The sequence below is a fragment of the Mixophyes fleayi genome, chromosome 6 (genome assembly GCF_038048845.1).
Source record: "Mixophyes fleayi isolate aMixFle1 chromosome 6, aMixFle1.hap1, whole genome shotgun sequence".
Lineage (NCBI taxonomy): Eukaryota > Metazoa > Chordata > Amphibia > Anura > Limnodynastidae > Mixophyes > Mixophyes fleayi.
The window spans coordinates 27,161,678-27,179,634 of NC_134407.1; the positions used below are offsets into that span (position 1 = coordinate 27,161,678).

Consider the following 17,957-nt stretch of genomic DNA (forward strand, 5'->3'; position numbering starts at 1 on the left):
GTCTGGTGGTCAGAATGGTGACATTAGCAGCATCAGGGGAGTTCCTGAAGGAATCTCATGAATCAAAAGAAATCCAAGAGATGCGCTGCCTCTGTGGAGTCCCTGTAGGCAAAGAGCCACTCTGCAGCCCAGACTGCTTCAATAGTTGCAGCAGGGGGACTGGAGTCCTAGGGCCAGACCTCCATTCCTCCGCCCATTATTGAACCCAGCTCCAGTTAAAAACCTGCCTGTTACCCTACAGTCCTGATCTTAAGTAAGCAGTCACCGGCAAAGATGTGATGATCAGCTACACAAACCAAACAGAAATAAACAGTTGCATATTTCAGTGAAGGACCTTGGTGGTGGCAGCAACTAATTTTCTTCTATGGGTGTGCAGTTGACAGTTGCAGTCAGTAAGTGTCTGGTGGTCGAGTAACACTACTAAGATTTGTCAGTAATGGCAGGTTACTGACAGTAAGAGGAACCCTGAGACAAATCTGTGAAACCAACTTCCACCCAGACAGGGTGGCTGAGTAGCCCATCCTCTTGCATCTCCTTATTGAGTTTCCTGATCCTTTCCCCATATTAGCTCTGCAACTGTTCTGTGGAAACCATTCCCAGATTTCTTTGGCATCATGCTTGTATATGGCCACAAAACACCTTACTAACTTTATCATTTCCACTTGGGAGTAGGAGTCCCAGGGCTCTGGCGCTGTGCTGCCTTGGATTGTTAGGTGGCAGGCCATCATCATTATCTTCATTTAATTATATAGTGCCAGCAGATTCCATACCTCTTCACAATTGGGTACAAACAGTAATAAAACAATACTGGGTAATACATACATACAGAGAGATAAGATGGCTCTGCTCGCAAGCATACAATTTATGGGAAGAAAGATAGAGAAGAAGCCAGCCACCAGAAAGCACAGAAATGGCCAGGGCAGTCTTCTCCCCATGGTCATCCACCTATGAGCTGCACTCTGGATCGACAATCAATTCCCAACCCACACCTCTCTTCCCCTCCTGTTTTGTATCCTCAGTTCTCCTTTACCCTTATACTACTTCCCCTCCTCTCTACTTTTTTCTTCACCCCTCACTTCTGTTACATTATATTAATAGTTCCGATATTACATTAATAGCCCCACCAACTTCCAAATTGCATTACTAGCCCCCAAATTACATTATTAGCCACACTACAAAACCTTTGTAGCCTAGATTACATTAATTCCCTCTCCTAAACACACATTACATTAATATTTCTCACACAAGTATTACATTAATAACTCCTCCACACACACTAATTTCCTTTATAACCTCCACCAACATAAAAACAGAACAGTAATACTATCCCTGCCAGATAATATTAATATTAAGACTACACCACCACACTTACCTACTCTGCAGCACATGCTTGATGTAGAAGACATCTCTATTTGTCTTGTGCATGATCTTGTGGGGCTGTCCCATGTGGAAGATAGGGACGGGGAGGAGTAGAAAGGGAGGTGAGGGGAGCAGAGGGAGTGAGCAGCAGGATATTTAAGATGCTTATCAGAGTGGGTGGTTTTGATTGTATGTGAGGTCCTATAAGGTTGTTCTTCTTTATTAAATGTGGGTGTTGGTGGGGCTCGATGTCATATGGTGACTCTTTATTAAATGTGGGAATTATTAATGTAATGAGGCATTTAGTGGGGCTATTTATATATTGTGGGGTGCATTAATGCAATATGATATCTCTTTTAAAAGTGGGGGCTCTTAAATTAATGTGGGAGGTTATTGAGGGAAATAGACCTATTTATCAAATGTTTATGCTATTAATGTAATGTAGGAACTCATTGGGGGAAGGAGGTCTGTTTATTAAACATGAATGCTATTATTTAAATTGTGGAGCCATGGGGGAGTAGAGGCATAATAATTAAATGTGGTTACTATATATTTAATGTTGACGCTGGATGTGGGGAAGGCCTAAAGTGTTCACTCATTGCTTGGCTTTCCAGAAGGTGAATAGTACCTCTTTTTTATCTCTTTCCTAAACAGAGCCCTAACATTTCAGGATGCATTCAGGCAGCAACTGGGCTTAATAAACCACTAGCACCAGCAAGTAGTAAAAACTGCAAGAACAGATAATAGAGAGCAACACAGTCTGACAACTTTCTGAATCTGATGCGGAAGTCCTAATTTTATGACTTGTTAACTGTCCTGCATGATTTTTGTTCCGAATAGATGGTCAACCAGGAGGTAAGTCCTAGTTCACACTGCTCTGCTCATGAAAAAAGAGCTGCATACAACCAATCCACCACTGCCACTTGATGGGGGAGCAATATGTAGGTAGATTAAGCAAACCAGTAATATGTAGCCTGTTCCCCTCCAGTGTCTGAGTAACTACAAAAACACAGCATGACAGGTATACTGGGACCTGTAGTTCCACAACTGCTGGATCATGTTGGGAGGTGGGAAATGAGTTCTCTTTGGGAATATGTTCATGTTTAAGTGGAAACAAGGGGGTAACAGGAAATTAAATTATGTTCCATTTGTGAGCGACAACAGATCTGATTATTTGATAAGGGCTGTGGAAGACAGAGTTCTGTGTTTATGTAGTGTACATAATTATTCCCAGTGCTAGCTGTCTGAAGGACTATATGTATACAGGTTATATGTTTCATAATGTTAAATATGAAAATGAAAAGGGAGAAATTATAATTGGGCATGTAAACAGTAAATACTGTAAATATTGTTAGGGTGTAAAGGTGTCAGAGAATGTCATGGGAAAGGCATGTTGGCATTGACTGATCAGAGGAAAGTGGGCTCCAAACCAATATTTCACATTAAGCCCCTTGGGCTCCTAATCTAGCTCTGTGCAATACTGTATAAAAAGGGATTACATTGCAACCAAAAATACCTTTCAGTAGCGAACTGGAGAAGATAAGTTTACAGCTTTCAGTATATTAACTTCCCTACATCAGACAAGTGTAGTAGAAATGCAGCATTCATAATATGTGTGTGTTTTATTGCTTAAGTATATGTATTATGTATTTTACCTGTAGTTCAACAACCGGAAGCTGAAAAAATGAAAAATAGATAGTTAAAAATAAGTACGTATATATTAATTGCAACTTGTGTGCTTTGTGTTCCTGAAAATGTTGATCTGCTGTATTTTGAGTTTTACTCTACGCTCAGGTGGCTCTGCAGCTTGGTTTTTTTTTCCCCACACACGCCACTAGGCATTTATATAGTAGATTCCCAATAATTTTTTGATGAATTGAAAGGAGGCAAATTTTTATAAAATCATAAAATTATTTGAGCATAGGTAATGCACAGATGATTAAATATACGTGTATTTTTCTTATATAGTCTTATATAGTCTGTAATTGAATGGATAATGTTCTCTTCAATTATTAATTCATGCTTACCAGTCTCTTCTCTGGTTGTAGATCTTCATTAAGAGAAAGAATTCTGAATTTCACTGCAAAAGTATAAATGTGGAATAAATATATAAATTCTAAAAATATTTAAACAGGTTAGTTTTAGTTTTATTTATATAACCAACAAGTTGCATGTACGAAGTTTATATGTGGTTTCTTTAATTTTAAATCATACTCTCACAACATTCTTCAAACACAAAAACAATAGCATACAACAAAAGCAGAAATCACAGAGTCCATCTCATCTTGATCAATACACACAAACCACTTAAAATTGTGGAGATGCAGGATGCATAAAAAGGTTGATGGCAGATAAGCCCCAAACCAACAGCTTTTGCTATTTTTATACAGTACTTTTTTAAAGTATAATAGGTTCTACCATCATCCCTGTTGTGTATCCTGCATCTGATCATTAAATTATGTCATAGATTTTCATAGACAGCGGGTATTGTCACTGGCCTATGGGAATGGCATTACTAGACAGCTAGAAGTTGGTTCAAGTTGAGTGCTATATTTAATAAAATGAGAATATAGATATAGTTGTACAACTAGGAATTATAATATATAGCACACTCGGTGCCATAACAAGGAGGCCTATGGTGATGCTGCCGAAAACCGTCTGACATTTTATTATATTTATCAAGCTGTGGTGAGTACCATGAACACAGCTTTTGTTTATTTGTTATACAGTCTGTCAGTTTGATCTCCTTCATGTATATCAGAGCATTCCATCGATGATTGAGTTTACAGTTCATATCCACTGAATCGTAGTGGTCCTCCAACCTTGTGTTTCAACAGCAATCACTCAAGCTGTGTTTCAACCATAGTAGTAGAAGCATTAATAAATAGGATTTGCAAGTCACTGTACTATCGATTTGGAATATACATTTTTGGCATGGAAATATGTAAATAATAATAACGTCTACAAAGTTCTACAAAAACATATAACTTCAAAATGTTGAGAAAGCTCATGTGCTTAAAATTATAATTACATTAATATAATTACATTAATGTTACATTGTCTAATTTCTGGGGGGCAAGTGTATGCAGCACTGTTTTGTGAATTTCAATGACAATAAACTGGTGCTAGAAGTTTTCCACTCACAAATTGTACTTTATTTAGCAGGAGAAAATATATATAATGCCAACCAACACTCTCTCATTCATTGGCCTGCCACAAAACAAAACCATACTTATGAGCACATAGACCTAGGAGTGAATTAAGGTGAGGGGAAGGGGTGTCTCTTCACCTAAATAAATAACTTGTTACTGAAATTCTACCTTGGACTTGATAGAATTGCAATGGAGGAATAACTCCTGTGGTCCTGAATTAGACCTGATTGAAAATGGACCACTTTTGAGAAGATTAATCACAAAGCAATTTGTCTTAAAGCAGCAGGAACTATACTCTGCAATGTTCATATAAAACAATACATAATATTGGGTAGTAATGTAGATAATAGTGTAAGGAGACATGGTTTTACCTTAAAAGAGTGTATACAACTACACATCCAGTAAGGATCAATGCATTTTTACACCACTGTACTTAATATTAATTCATAGTAATGATTCAGTATTCTATGTGTCTGAGAATCTGGATGGTCAAAATGTGTGATAATATCAAATGAGTACAGCAACAAATGTTGAGTTTACGTCAGACAATAAATGTATTCTCGCACCTAAATGTGGAAATCAAGTCCAAGCATGAGGTCGCCATCAGAATAGTATATTCAGGGGTTGTTATGGGTGAGATTATTTCTCTAATAGATATAAACTTGTCATTGGGTCTTAATTTTAAAATATAAAAAATATACGTGTGTTACATAAAATTAGTAGGGATTAGAAAAGTGTTTTGTGCATTTTCCCAATCTAAGTATTACCAATTTGTCCAGGTTTGTACACAGCTTTGTCTGTCTGGATCAGAACACTGGTCCTTTTCCTCTTCACAAGAACTTTACTATTTCTGGTTATGTTCTCTTGTGCATTTTCAATGGAGACTTCCAGTGTACCAACCTCCTCTTTGGCTTGAGAAGGACTGGGAACCTATAAAAGTGGACAGAGTGATAGTGCTATGAAATAGACGCTCTTTGATGGTACTTGAAGTGTCTCAAAAGTCCTTTGGAATTTTCCACATTTAATTATCTGAAATCATGAAATCCAAGGAGATTTATTCTACAATTTTTACTACTGGTCAACACAAATGTAATGTCATAAAACCACTCTACAGCATCTTCTTAATCAATTACAAAACAGACAATTGATTGCAAAAGTAGTGACCCCTTTTGTTAAGGTATACCAAAATAATTCCTGCTATAATCACTTGTCTGAAGAGTACAATTGAAGGGATTCATTGGTTTCAAAATAAAGACCAGTGTCTGTGAGGCACAAAGGATGTAAAATGAATTCAAGGACTTTTAGGACCTCATTTAGAGTCTGATGCAAAGTTAATTTTAGGCACATCTAACCAAAAAACACTACCACGCATGTGCAGAAAGCACCAAATCTGCCTGCATCTTGGACACAATTGACACTTGCGACAGCTTGCAACTCACTACAAGAGAATGGGAGGAACGCAGAATTGTGAAGGCGTGACCATGTAAATACATCCAAGTCGCAGTGAGGCGCAGACGCAACACATGTCAAAACAGGGCTAAAGCTGTGCGGCAGGAATTAGGTGGCGCAAGCTTTAGCTAGCTGCAGGAACTGCTCGCAGCTCCATATGGTATTAAGAGTGGGATGCAACTGGGGTTGCTTGCCACTCGTAATACCCTACCAAGCTGCGGCACACTCCCACTCCTACACTTCTTAAACAGACTTTGCGTTCGACTCTAAATGAGGTCCTTAAAGTGCCTCAGAGCACTGTCAAGCCCATCATAAAGAAATGGAGAGAATATGGATAATGGGAGTTTGTTTAGAACAGACTGTCCTATAAACCGAGCTTCCATGTGATAATAGCCACTAGCTAGACCGGCCACCAAGAAAACTATCACAAGTCTACCAGAGTTATATTCTTCCATACAGATATGGGAGAAACTATAAATGTGTCAAGAATGTCCAAGTTATTCACAAGTCTGTGGTTTAAGGGAGGGTGGGAGACCATTGTTAAAAAATGTATGACATAAAATCTTGCCTAGATTTTATAAGAAAGCATGTCTGAAGCCCACATACCAAGTGGAGAAATATTATGTGATCTGAAGAGGTCTATTTATTAAAAGGGGATAAGTCTTAAATTCTGATAGGATTGAAGTTTTTGCAGGATTTAGGGCTTCCCCCTATTTACCAAAGCCCCAAGCTATTGCTGCTGTGTAGCCATCTCTAGAGGCCTCGTGCAATCTTTCCCTATGCAAAGCATAGGAAAGCCTATTTACCAAGTATCACCGGGGTCCTTCTGAATCTATAATTTGGGTTACTGTTCCTGTCAGATAATAGATTAAGTAGCACAGTTGGATCATTGTCATCTGTTCAGATAATAAAAGGCAATATGTCAAGTTTAAAAACAGACACAGGCACACACACACCTCTTCTCTATAGTCATCTTTTCAGAATGAATAAACAAATACCAACTTACACTCCAGCAAACAATGAAGTGTAGAAATGAAGGGAAGAACTGGGTCTATGTAAGATGGCGGCCATGTTGCTGTGACATGGTCACCTCAGGGCTGCAGTGACAGAGCAGCACATTTTCAATGACAAAAGACACTTCAATTTCACTTAAAATGCGGGTACATGGCACATACTAAATTATTTAAATTTCACATTACATATTATTTTGTGCTGATCAATTTTTAATTCCAAGAATATTGAATATGAAAAATGCCAACGGTGGTGGGAACTGTTTATAGCCATTGTATGTTGTGAAAAAAAAATCAATTATATTTAGCCAAATCACAGTGCTGGAGGATTAGATGGATAATTCCTTCCTCCCCTCTCCTGGTTTTGGGAACTTACCTGTATGGGAATACATTTGAATACTGAGTCCTGCTGGAAACTCCTGTCTATCAGAGTTATGTTCTTTTTATCCAGATTTAGAGATATCTGCACTCTGCTCTCTCCCTGAGCTCCCTCCAGGTGTATACAGACATTTTCTGAATGTCTGGCCCGAATTTCGGAGGGGAAGATGACAGCATAGTGCCTGAGGAGAATAAAGAGGGAGGTTAGGTTACACATATGTTGTGGATTTATCCCAAAGTATATAAATAACTTTTATGAAGCAAGACAAGAGAACAATAGATAAGAAACAACAATAATGTTTTTGCTGTTTAATTTTTACATTGATGGTTCTCAAACTAATCTTTATTCCTCACTAATATATTTTGTGGTTCCTCTCCTCTCTTGTGGATGTCAGGCCTGATTTCATATCCACATAAGAAAGAGTTTCATCATGAAAATATATGTAAACATTTCAGACAATTGCCAGAAAACATATTAAAAAAAGTTGAGTAATTAGAAGCAATTATTTTACTTATTACTCTGCTTCTACTCTCTGCGGATCATTGTTAGCTGGAACTTACAGAGGGGCTGTGAGGCTGTCTGCTAGCTTCCTGCTTTTTTGTTCCTGTATTCTCTTCACTGCCTCTTGGGGCTAGATTTACTAAACTGCTGGTTTGAAAAAGTGGAGATGTTGCCTATAGCAACCAATCAGATTCTAGCGGTCATTTTGTAGAATGCACTAAATAAATGACAGTTAGAATCTGATTGGTTGCTATAGGGAACATCTCCACTTTTCCAAACCCGCAGTTTAGTAAATATACCCCTTGGTGTTTTTGTGAGCTATATCTCCTTGCAAGCTCAAGCTTATTTGTTATACTGCCAAGAACCTGCATTATTTTGCATCTTATGATCACTCTTATTCTACCTTTGGAACTCTGGCAACAACCTACATCTTATACCTCTGTAATATCCTACCAGAGACTGTGCATCCTGGATTTCTGTTTACCAATGATTTATGCACTTGTGGCTTTTATATATGTCAGAGCCTGTTGTTACAAGTCTCCCTATAATGCCTTGTATATTCTTTTTGCCTGCACTCCCGCAGTTTCCTGCACCATTACAAGAGGAACCCATAGTTGCCTCTACTGCACCATGCTGTACATTTAGGGGCCTATTTAAGAAGCTTCTAATTCCCCAACAATGGTAGTTTTTGAGAGACAACCACAATATTAAGGATCCCAGGTAGTTATAACTGCTGTGGTCCCACTGTTATGATATACAAAAGAAGTCCCCATAGGTCTCTATGGGGACTGCTATTTAACGCAATTTACCAAGTTTCAAAAGTTAAAGATTTTCAGAACTTGTGCTCGATTGCTAGCTCCATCTGCCAATGTGCCATCTGAAGATGCCGTTAGTCATAGAAGCCTATGGGGAGAGCATTACGATAAGGAATGTTTGGCTCCCTCACTGCATTTTACCTGCTCTCCCCTCCAGTTAATATCGCAAAGGTGGTCACTTGGCGAAAGTGACCAGAGAGGAGAGGAGATTAGGTAAACTGTGTATATATATATATATATATATATATATATATATATATTAAAATGAAGCTACTCATTATTTTATTATCCGATTATCCCACACTCTGATTACTTAGGCATAGTGGCTTTGACGTACATAGGTTCTTTTTCAGCAGGCAGGGTAGCTTATAAGTTACGCAGGATGCAGCAGTGCTTCATTCAGAAATTAAGTAATTTAAGTCCTATGGAACTGTAGCCTCCAGTCAGCATTTTTTCCAGAGTTAAAAAACACACATGTTGCTCCTGAAAAATGTCCCATTTGAAACTGTTCATGATTCCCACAGATTGATCAGTATTATCTCAGGGGGGTTACTTTTGGGGAAGGGGTCTGTTCTTGAAATCCTGAGACTTCCTGTTGTCCTGTCTCCTTAAAATCTGGAAGACCTACCATGAAACAATAGGCTGTTCATTGGGCATACAATAGGGGATAATCCAAGTACATGTTATTTAGTACCGGCTGATTGTGCATTTAACCCAATAGTGGATTTTCTTTACAGAACAGGTGCAAAACTTTGCATACTTCCGGTACTGTCAGGCAGAGTCTTACAGTATAAGTTGCAATAAAGGGTCAGTCTGATTACACAGGTACAGTAGTATGGTATGCATTCCTGGACCGTGTTAGGACTCCTTGACACTGCACATTCCAGAAAATAACCTAAAATCCTATTTATAAAGACCTCATGGCAAAATGTAAGATCTTGAATAGCAGCAGTTATACCAGTAAGAGGGTATCCTTATCGAGGTTCTCCTCACTGGCCAGTATTAAGTACCCTCCTCTCATTACAATATCGCAGAGGACCAGCCTGACATTACTTGCATATTTACAGTGTAAAAATCACATAACAATCCATTTGCAATAATGTGCATCCTATGAGACTGTGTGATTAGGTAATGATGTATCCCTACCACTTAACTAAACAATAGTGAATTATATTTTACAACTATTTTTCTATTATTATTATTATTATTTGTGGAGGTAGTTGTAGTAGTAGTAATAGCAGCAGCAGTATTATTATTATTATCATTATTGCTATTATTATTATTATTAGTAGTAGTAGTTGTAGTAGGAGTAGCAACTATTATTATTATTATTATTATTATTATTATTATTGGTAGTAGTAGTAGTAGTAGCAACTGTAGCAGCTGTATAATTATTATTATTATTATCTGTAGTAGTAATAGTAGCAACAGTATTATTTATTATTATTATTATTATTTTTATTAATGGTAGTAGTAGTAGCAATAGTAGTAGCAGCAGTGTATTATTATTATTTGTAGTACCAATAGTAGCAGCAGTATTATTTATTATTAATAATATTATTATTAGTAGTAGTAGTTATTATAGAAGCAACAGCAGCTGTAGAATTATTATTAGTGGTATTAGTAGTAGCAGTAGAAGTAGCAGCAGCAGTATTATTATTATTATTTGTAGTAGTAATAATAGCAGCAGTATTATTATTATTATTATTATCATTAGTATTTTTAGCAGTATTAGTAATAGTTGTAGTAGTAGTAGTTGTAGTAGTAGTAGTAGTAGCAACAGCATCAGTATTATTATTATTTGTACGAGTAGTAGTAGTAGTATTTTATTCCCTGTGTTAAAATTGATTAATGGATGACCATTTCATAATATTTTTATTGTCTCATACTTACATAATGCTAATATATATATATAAATATATATATATATATATATATATATATATATATATAAATGTTGATGATTGTAAACCATGTACGTTTGTCATAACGGTGTTAGGCTGACGGTCTGATCACCAACCCACAGAACTAGATGACGGAGGTCTTCACCTATAGCAGTTGCCTTTCCCTTAGAGCTCAATGTGCTCACCGGTACTCAGATGTCCCCGGGACTTAAATCCAGGCATAGTGTGGGTTGGTAATGCAGGTCCGTAATAGAAAGCAGCGGGTAGTCAGACAGTAGCTGAGGTCAAGGGTCACAGGCAAGCACAGGCAAAGTAGCAGAATCCAAGGTACAGACCAAAGGGTCAGGGTCACGCGCAAACAGGCAGAGTACAAAGTCCAGGCAGGGGTACTACACAGAAAATCCACAGGACAGGGTACAACAGACAGGAGCAGGTCAGCAAAACTGGGTCAGAAGTGCTATAACCAGCAGGAAGGCTAAGCAGGGAGGCTAAGCCCTCCCTGCCTTAAATACCAATGCTGGCAAATCAGGGCTTTGCCCTGTAATAACCCTCAGGGCCAGACTAATGAGTGCCCCATTAATTAATCTGTCAGCAGGCTGGGAGACTTTAGCACGTGCGCTTGGCTGCACCCCCTGCCGGGGCGCTTTGTTTGAGATACACCGTGTCCGGCCGTTGCCTTGGCAATGGTCGGACAGGCAGGGCCAGAACTGAGTCGCGGTGGTGCCCGTGGCCGCCTTGGCTCCTAAAAAACGGCAAACACAGTAGCTTTAAATATGCATGTTAGGTCACACACGGCACACTCCACATGTATTTATAAACCTAAATTTAGATTTTAGACACTTTTTAATGCATTGATGAAGTGCTCTATGACTGCTAAGATCAAATGCCTGTATATTTCTAAATTTATTGATTTGTGCTAGATTTATTTTGCCATTTCTTGAAGGATAAGCTCCAAAGCCAAATTAATGGAATATTTAGGGGAATTTTGTACACACATTAATTATCACAGTGCAATGTATTTCACTGTCAGTAATTGTTGTTTTCAACAAGATCCCACATACAGGTGGTGAAACTAATTAATATTTTTCTATAAAACTTGAAGGCCTGTTAATAGTATAGAAAATTGATTCTGTAATTTGATGGCAATGATACTTTATTCTTGTAAAAATATTCTATTTTACTTTTTATACATTTTTTCAATCTTATTTTTGTTACTACTAATAATGAAGTCTGTACTTGAACACTGTGTTTTAGTTTAGTGGTGATGTAGTTTTATTTTTGGTTTTCAACCTCACAAAACGATTCTCTTCCTAGTATTACTATTACTACTACTACTAACAATACTGTGACAAACATGTTGGAAACTTTTTTTTAAACTTGTAAGTCAAAAAGAAAGTTGTGCATATTGTTATTCTGTACAGTTATATGGAAAAACGGATCATGTTGTATGTAAGGACATAACATGATCACAACAAACAAAATCCCATTCAAGATATAGTTTGTATTCAGCTCAGACATACATACAGATGCACATATAATCACTCACAGTTTTGCTTCCAATGTCCAAGAAATGTGCAATAGGATTAGCCCTACAAACAATGTGCGGGACACCATTGTGCAGGACCACAGGACATATATGTTATATTATCTCTTTACACCCACTCACAGTGCCCGCCAGCAGTACACAATACGGACATTGAACGCAGCACAACAAATATTTGTTAAGCAGTGACTGGTCAGCTCAAGGCTTATAGAGGTGTAGTGGGTTTGCACATGGGTACACAAATCATTGTGTACCTATGTGGATCAAGGTGCAGATGTTGGTGGTCTGTAGGCATAGAGAATAATTTATTATAATTAATGAGAAAAATCACAGATAATTTAAGTTACTAAGGTTCTGAATGTTTCCACCTTCAGATGACTGTCTGTCTATTCTGTCAATTTCAATCTTAAATGCAGGAGTAAATTGCATCCTAAAAAGGACACATTCATCTCAGCTAAGCATTATCATTATCAGTGCGTGTCTTACATCAGGGGTAAAACATTGGCAACTGATATACTTCTTGGCAGAAGTATCTGTGTCTCTGCCCAGGTTTACATCGGTTGCATTTACTTGAACACTTCCTTATTGTACTTTGCCTATGCCTATACTAATGGCAGCAGCAGTTGCTATTATTAGAGCCTTATTCATTAAGGAGAGCAAAGCAAGAAACGTAGTAAATTTACTCCTGGACAAAACCATGTTACAATGCAAGGGGTACAAATTAGTTTATTAGTTTACACATAATGAGAATATTGGCTGTTTGTTCATGTAGCACACAAATACTTTATATTTACATTGACTTTTAAAAAGAGATGCTCACTGAACCCCGTGTTTTGGTTTTGGTTTTGGATCTGGATTACCTTCGTGTTTTGGTTTTGTTTTGCAATTTGTTAAAAAAATTTTTTTTTTTGGGCTAAATAACATAATTTAGTGCTCCAGCTGTTTCTTGGATAAGTGAGGTAATTCTACAGCTAATAAATGTCAAAGAGCGCTGAGTCCCCCGTGATGTGTGCTTTTATTAAACACACACCAATCCAGGGTGGCAGCCAACGTCTAAAAAGAGCTAGCGAAATTCATAGCAAAAAATGCAGTTTGGTGTCTATCCGTATATTACACCCTACAGTTATAGTTAAATAGAAAAAGAAGCAGCCTGCAAAGACTGCAACATAAATAGAAATGCCCAAAGCATCTTTTCTGTTTGGGTCTAGATTACACCCTACACTTATAGTGAAATTGACAAAACAGCAGTCTGCAAAGACTACGTTAAATAGAAATACCCCAAGTCCCTTTTCTCCTTGGCCGTAGATTACACCCTACACTTATAGTGAAAGCTTTAAAAAGATGTTGTCATCATCATCTTCAGCATCATCCTCACCCTCATCAGTGTGTACATCATCATCACAGACTATTAATTCATCTCCGCTGGAATCCGTCATTAGAGAAGTGTTAGTACTTGGATGTATTTGCCGGTAAAGGCCTTTCTCATGGAAGATGTAGTTCATTTTGACGAATATCATATTTTCCACATTTTACGAAAGTAACCTCCTACGTCGATCACTGACAAGGTTCCCGGCTGTGCTGAATACTCTTTCTGAGTACACACTGGAGGGTGGGCAGCTTAGGTATTGCAAAGCAAGTTTGTACATGGGTTTCCAAATGGCTTGTTTTTCTTCCCAGTATGGAAAGGGACTGTCTGACATTTCCATATCAGTTAACTCTTGAAAATAATCCTCCACCATACTTTGCATGTTAATAGTAGGATTGGATGGAGTTATGGGCAAGGTCACACATTTTTTGGTAAAATCTTTTAAACCAGCCCAGATGTCAAACTGTTGTGGTCTGCCAGCTGCGTCATCCCTGCTTCTCTTTGGAAAGTGCAATTTTTTCCGAGTAGCAGCTGCCTGAGAATCTGAAGAAGGAGACGTCGTCAAGACATGGCCCAGTTTAGCGGACAACTTGCTGACCAATAGCTCCTTGCAAATGTTCACATCTCGGTCATTTTGAAGCAAAGAATCAATGTAGGTCTTAAACCTAGGATTAAGCACAGTAGCCAAAACGTAGTGATCCGAGTTCAAGATTTTAATAACTCTTGGGTCATTGCGAAGCGAATTAAGTACTTGATCTACAAGGCCAACATACTTTGCGGAATTGCTTTCTTTCATCTCCACCTTCAGTTTGTCAAGCTGCTTTTCCAATAGTCGGATCAAGCTAGCAGAGTCTGATCTCACTTCACACGTCACAACTTCAAATGGTTTCAGCACCTTGCACAGCACAGAAAGGATTCCCCACTGTGCAAGAGTGAAATACATACCCTCTCCTTTCCCAATGTCATGGCTTGTGCAATACGCTTGTATCGCCTTGCGCTGTTCCTCCATCCTCTGACGCATGTACAGGGTGGAATTCCACCTTGTTAACACTTCCTGGTGGCAGGGCAAGTTAAATTGTTCTTGAAGCTGCTGCAATCTCCTACATGCTGTAGCAGAATGCCGGAAATGTCCCGAAATTTTGCTGGCCACCGAAAGCATCTCCTGCACCTCTCGGTTATTTCTCAAGAAGCTCTGCACCACCAAGTTTATTGTGTGAGCAAAACAGGGAATGTGATGGAAAACACCCAGCTGTAATGCTCGCACAATATTGTTGGCGTTATCAGAAACAACATATCCTGGGGAGAGTCCAAGTGGTATAAGCCATGTATCAATGACATTACTTAGTTTTCATAACAAATTATCAGCTGTATGCCTGTTAGTGAAGCCGGTGATACAAAGAGTAGCCTGCCTGTGACAAATGTTACGTAGTGGTGTACATGCTGCTGCTGTTCCTACTTGTGAAAGCATCATATAGTCTTTGGTTTGCCCACTGCCACTTGTCCATATATCTGTGGTTCAGTGTACAGTGGGTAGAATGGCATTTTTGAGCCCAATTACTACATTTTTACGAACGTTTTGCGGAATAGCTTTACGTGAAAAATGGTGTCACGATGGAATTTTGTAATGGGTACACAAAACATCAATTAACTGTGAAAAACCAGCTGCGTTTATTGTGGATATTGGACGCAGATCTATCACTAGCATAGTAGCCATGGCCTCTGTGATCCGCTTTGCGACTGGGGGACTGCTGTCATATTTGCTTCCTCTAGCAAAAGATTGTTTCATAGTTAATTGTTGTAAAGTTGTAGTGTTCTTTTTATTGGGCTTCTTACGGGAGGAATATTCACCCCCAGCAGCAGCAACAGCAGCAGCAGTGGGACTAACGCTTAAACATTTTTCAGAGGAATCAATTATAGTGCAGGAGTCATCGAGCCTTACAAAAAGTGTTCAAACTCTGATCGCTACTGAGGATATTGATGAGGATGGTGTTGTGGGTGTAGATTGCAGCCGTCGGGATGTAGGTGAGAGAAGGTTCCTAGCTGATGATAGAGTGCTTGTTGTTTTTTTGCCATAGCTTTCAGCTTTTCCCAACACCTTGCCATGAACTCTGGTCAAATGGCGTAACATGGATGAGGTTCCAAGATGGTTAAGGTCCCTCCCTCGACTGACTGTGGCTTGACATACACTACAAATAGCTATACAACTGTTGTCAGGATTTGGGTAGAAATAATTCCACATATAAGAAGTGGCTTTTTTGGTCTTATACCCAGGCATGACACTGGGCTTCTTCTTGTCACGTGCCAGAACTGCTGCCACTGGTGCAGGACTTACACAAACAACCTCATCCTCATTCTATGATGTGAGTGGGAGTGACCTTCAATGATTTGTAGTTCTCTGCTAACCAACTGCATGTCTTTTTTCTGCCAGTGACTGGGTTATTCTAATTATTATCCCCATCATCTGTCATGTAGTGTAAACTCTAGTTCTCATTGCAACCTCATTTATTCACAACACTTCATCAGAAAACCAAATATAGTTTTGCAACAGCAACTTATCAATGGTTTACAGTTTACTCTTAACAATACAAATAGAGAAATTCCCATGTCGGCACGATGGCACCAGAATTGTTCAGTGTTAGAAAACAAGTAGACTGTTGCTACATCTGTACTTTGGAGTACTTGTGTATGAAACCAAATGAAAACCAATTATCAATCAATCATTTCTACACACTCTATGCAATTTCACTTCTTTCCACAGAGAAAAAGTAGAACATGTTGAATAAACAGAATATTATATCATATCAATTGTTTCAACATAGACAAACTTGCTTTTTGTTCTGATATATTATGGGCCTCTCCTCTCCCCATTCCTGCTGGGGTGTCCTTTTGGGGTGACACCAGTGCGGCAGATGTCCAAAACGCAGCAGCTGGGCTGCTGTAGAAGACCTGCCATGTAATCTGACATATAATCACCTCAACAATATGGGTAAATCAAGCCAAGCGGCGGCTGCTGTGGCCAAACTGGAGCTATTCGTCTGACAATCACACAAAGATGGGACGATTGTTGCTCAAACTTCAAGCCCTCCACCTGCATCTGATCCATGGGTACCTGATGATGCTCCATCTTTGCAGCAGGTACTCCTGGCTATCGCTGCTTCTGAAAAGATGGTAACTGACAGGAGTGGGGAGGTGCAGGTCGACCACTCCCTTGTCCGTCACAATGTCCCAAAAGATGTGAGAGAGAGTGGGTGAGGCAGAACACCAAATCTCATCATTGGAGGATCATCATCATTTATTTAGGATTCCACTACACCTATACCAAGTCAACTTGTTGATATGGCTGCCCAGATCACTCCATGTAAGCAAAAAATGTAGGACCTGGAGGGTAGGCGCGATGCAACAACTTGAGGTTTTTGGGCCTCCCTGAGAAAGCGGATGGTCCAATCCAGAGATGTTCCTTGAGAGCTGGTTGATCTAGGAGTTTAGGATAGAGGCCTTTTCCCCACATATAACGGTTGAGCCGGCTCACCATCTACCTCCACAAGCGCCTCTGCCCTGTGCCCCTTCCTGCACCTTCCTTGCAAGGATCCTACACTTCAAAGACAGAAGTGCAGTACTCAGGCTTGTGCGGCTGCAGGGCCCTCTCAATTATGAGAACCATATTGTCTCTGTTTTCCGGTCTTGGTGCTTGAGGTTCAGAGGAGCAGATCCTTGTTCATCCAAGTTAATAGACTATTGCGAAACTTGCAGCTACCCTACTCCATGCTCTATCTGGATAGACTTCGAGTGTCTGCCATTGGGAGACAGCACTTCTTTATTTCACCTAGAGATGTCATGTACTAGCTGGATAAAAGACTGCCAGAGAGAGCTCCAGATCCTTAATGGCATTGATCATATGTTTAGTATTTAAAGTTTCCTAATAGATGTCTGGGTCTTTTGGTTAATGTTGCATTGACACCACATAATGTCCTTAACTTTATGATAGTAGTAGCAGAGCAATTTGAGGACCTATTTTTTGGGAGTTCCAGCTAGTAATAGTTTAGTTGTCACAGATTTTTTCTGGTAATTGTTAGAACGGTTCAATTTCTATAGTTTAGGGATACAAGTGTACTCTAGCTGTTAACTGTTAGGCTGGGGATGCCAGGTGGGTTGGGATGGTTTGTTATTTTTCTTTCTTTTGTTGCTTTTTCAGTCGTGCAGCTACATGTTCTATTTTCCCATTTAAGTTGACTGAGATTTCAGAAGTGCAATTTCCATTTAATGTTAGACAATGGTTATTCTACTAATGTTCATGTACAGAAGTCACAGAAGTCACCAGATGCATGGTTTTCTACACTATTTAAGTTATTTGTTTTCTCAATATGTTAATATTGTTCCATTACCTTCAGTGACAAGCTGGGCAGGCTCCAGGGGTCCTGTTTTCAGCTGAGAGTTCCTCATTCCCTGTCATTTCCTGTTGTTCCCAGCTTTCCCTTGAGC

General features: G+C 39.0%; 1 protein-coding gene across 1 annotated transcript in view; it reads right to left on the reverse strand.

Moving 5' to 3' along the window:
• The window catches only part of LOC142095297 (alpha-2-macroglobulin-like), a 115,604-nt gene extending 103,408 nt beyond the window's left edge, over nt 1–12,196 (reverse strand). The window contains exons 1-5 of the mRNA XM_075178255.1: nt 12,116–12,196; nt 7,347–7,530; nt 5,279–5,441; nt 3,387–3,439; nt 3,015–3,035 (exon numbers count right to left, since the gene is read on the reverse strand). Of these exons, the coding sequence (XP_075034356.1) occupies nt 3,015–3,035; nt 3,387–3,439; nt 5,279–5,441; nt 7,347–7,530; nt 12,116–12,183 (489 nt within the window). The 5' untranslated portion in view covers nt 12,184–12,196. The remainder of the gene's footprint in view (nt 1–3,014; nt 3,036–3,386; nt 3,440–5,278; nt 5,442–7,346; nt 7,531–12,115) is intronic.
• Nucleotides 12,197–17,957: the final 5,761 nt, after the last annotated feature.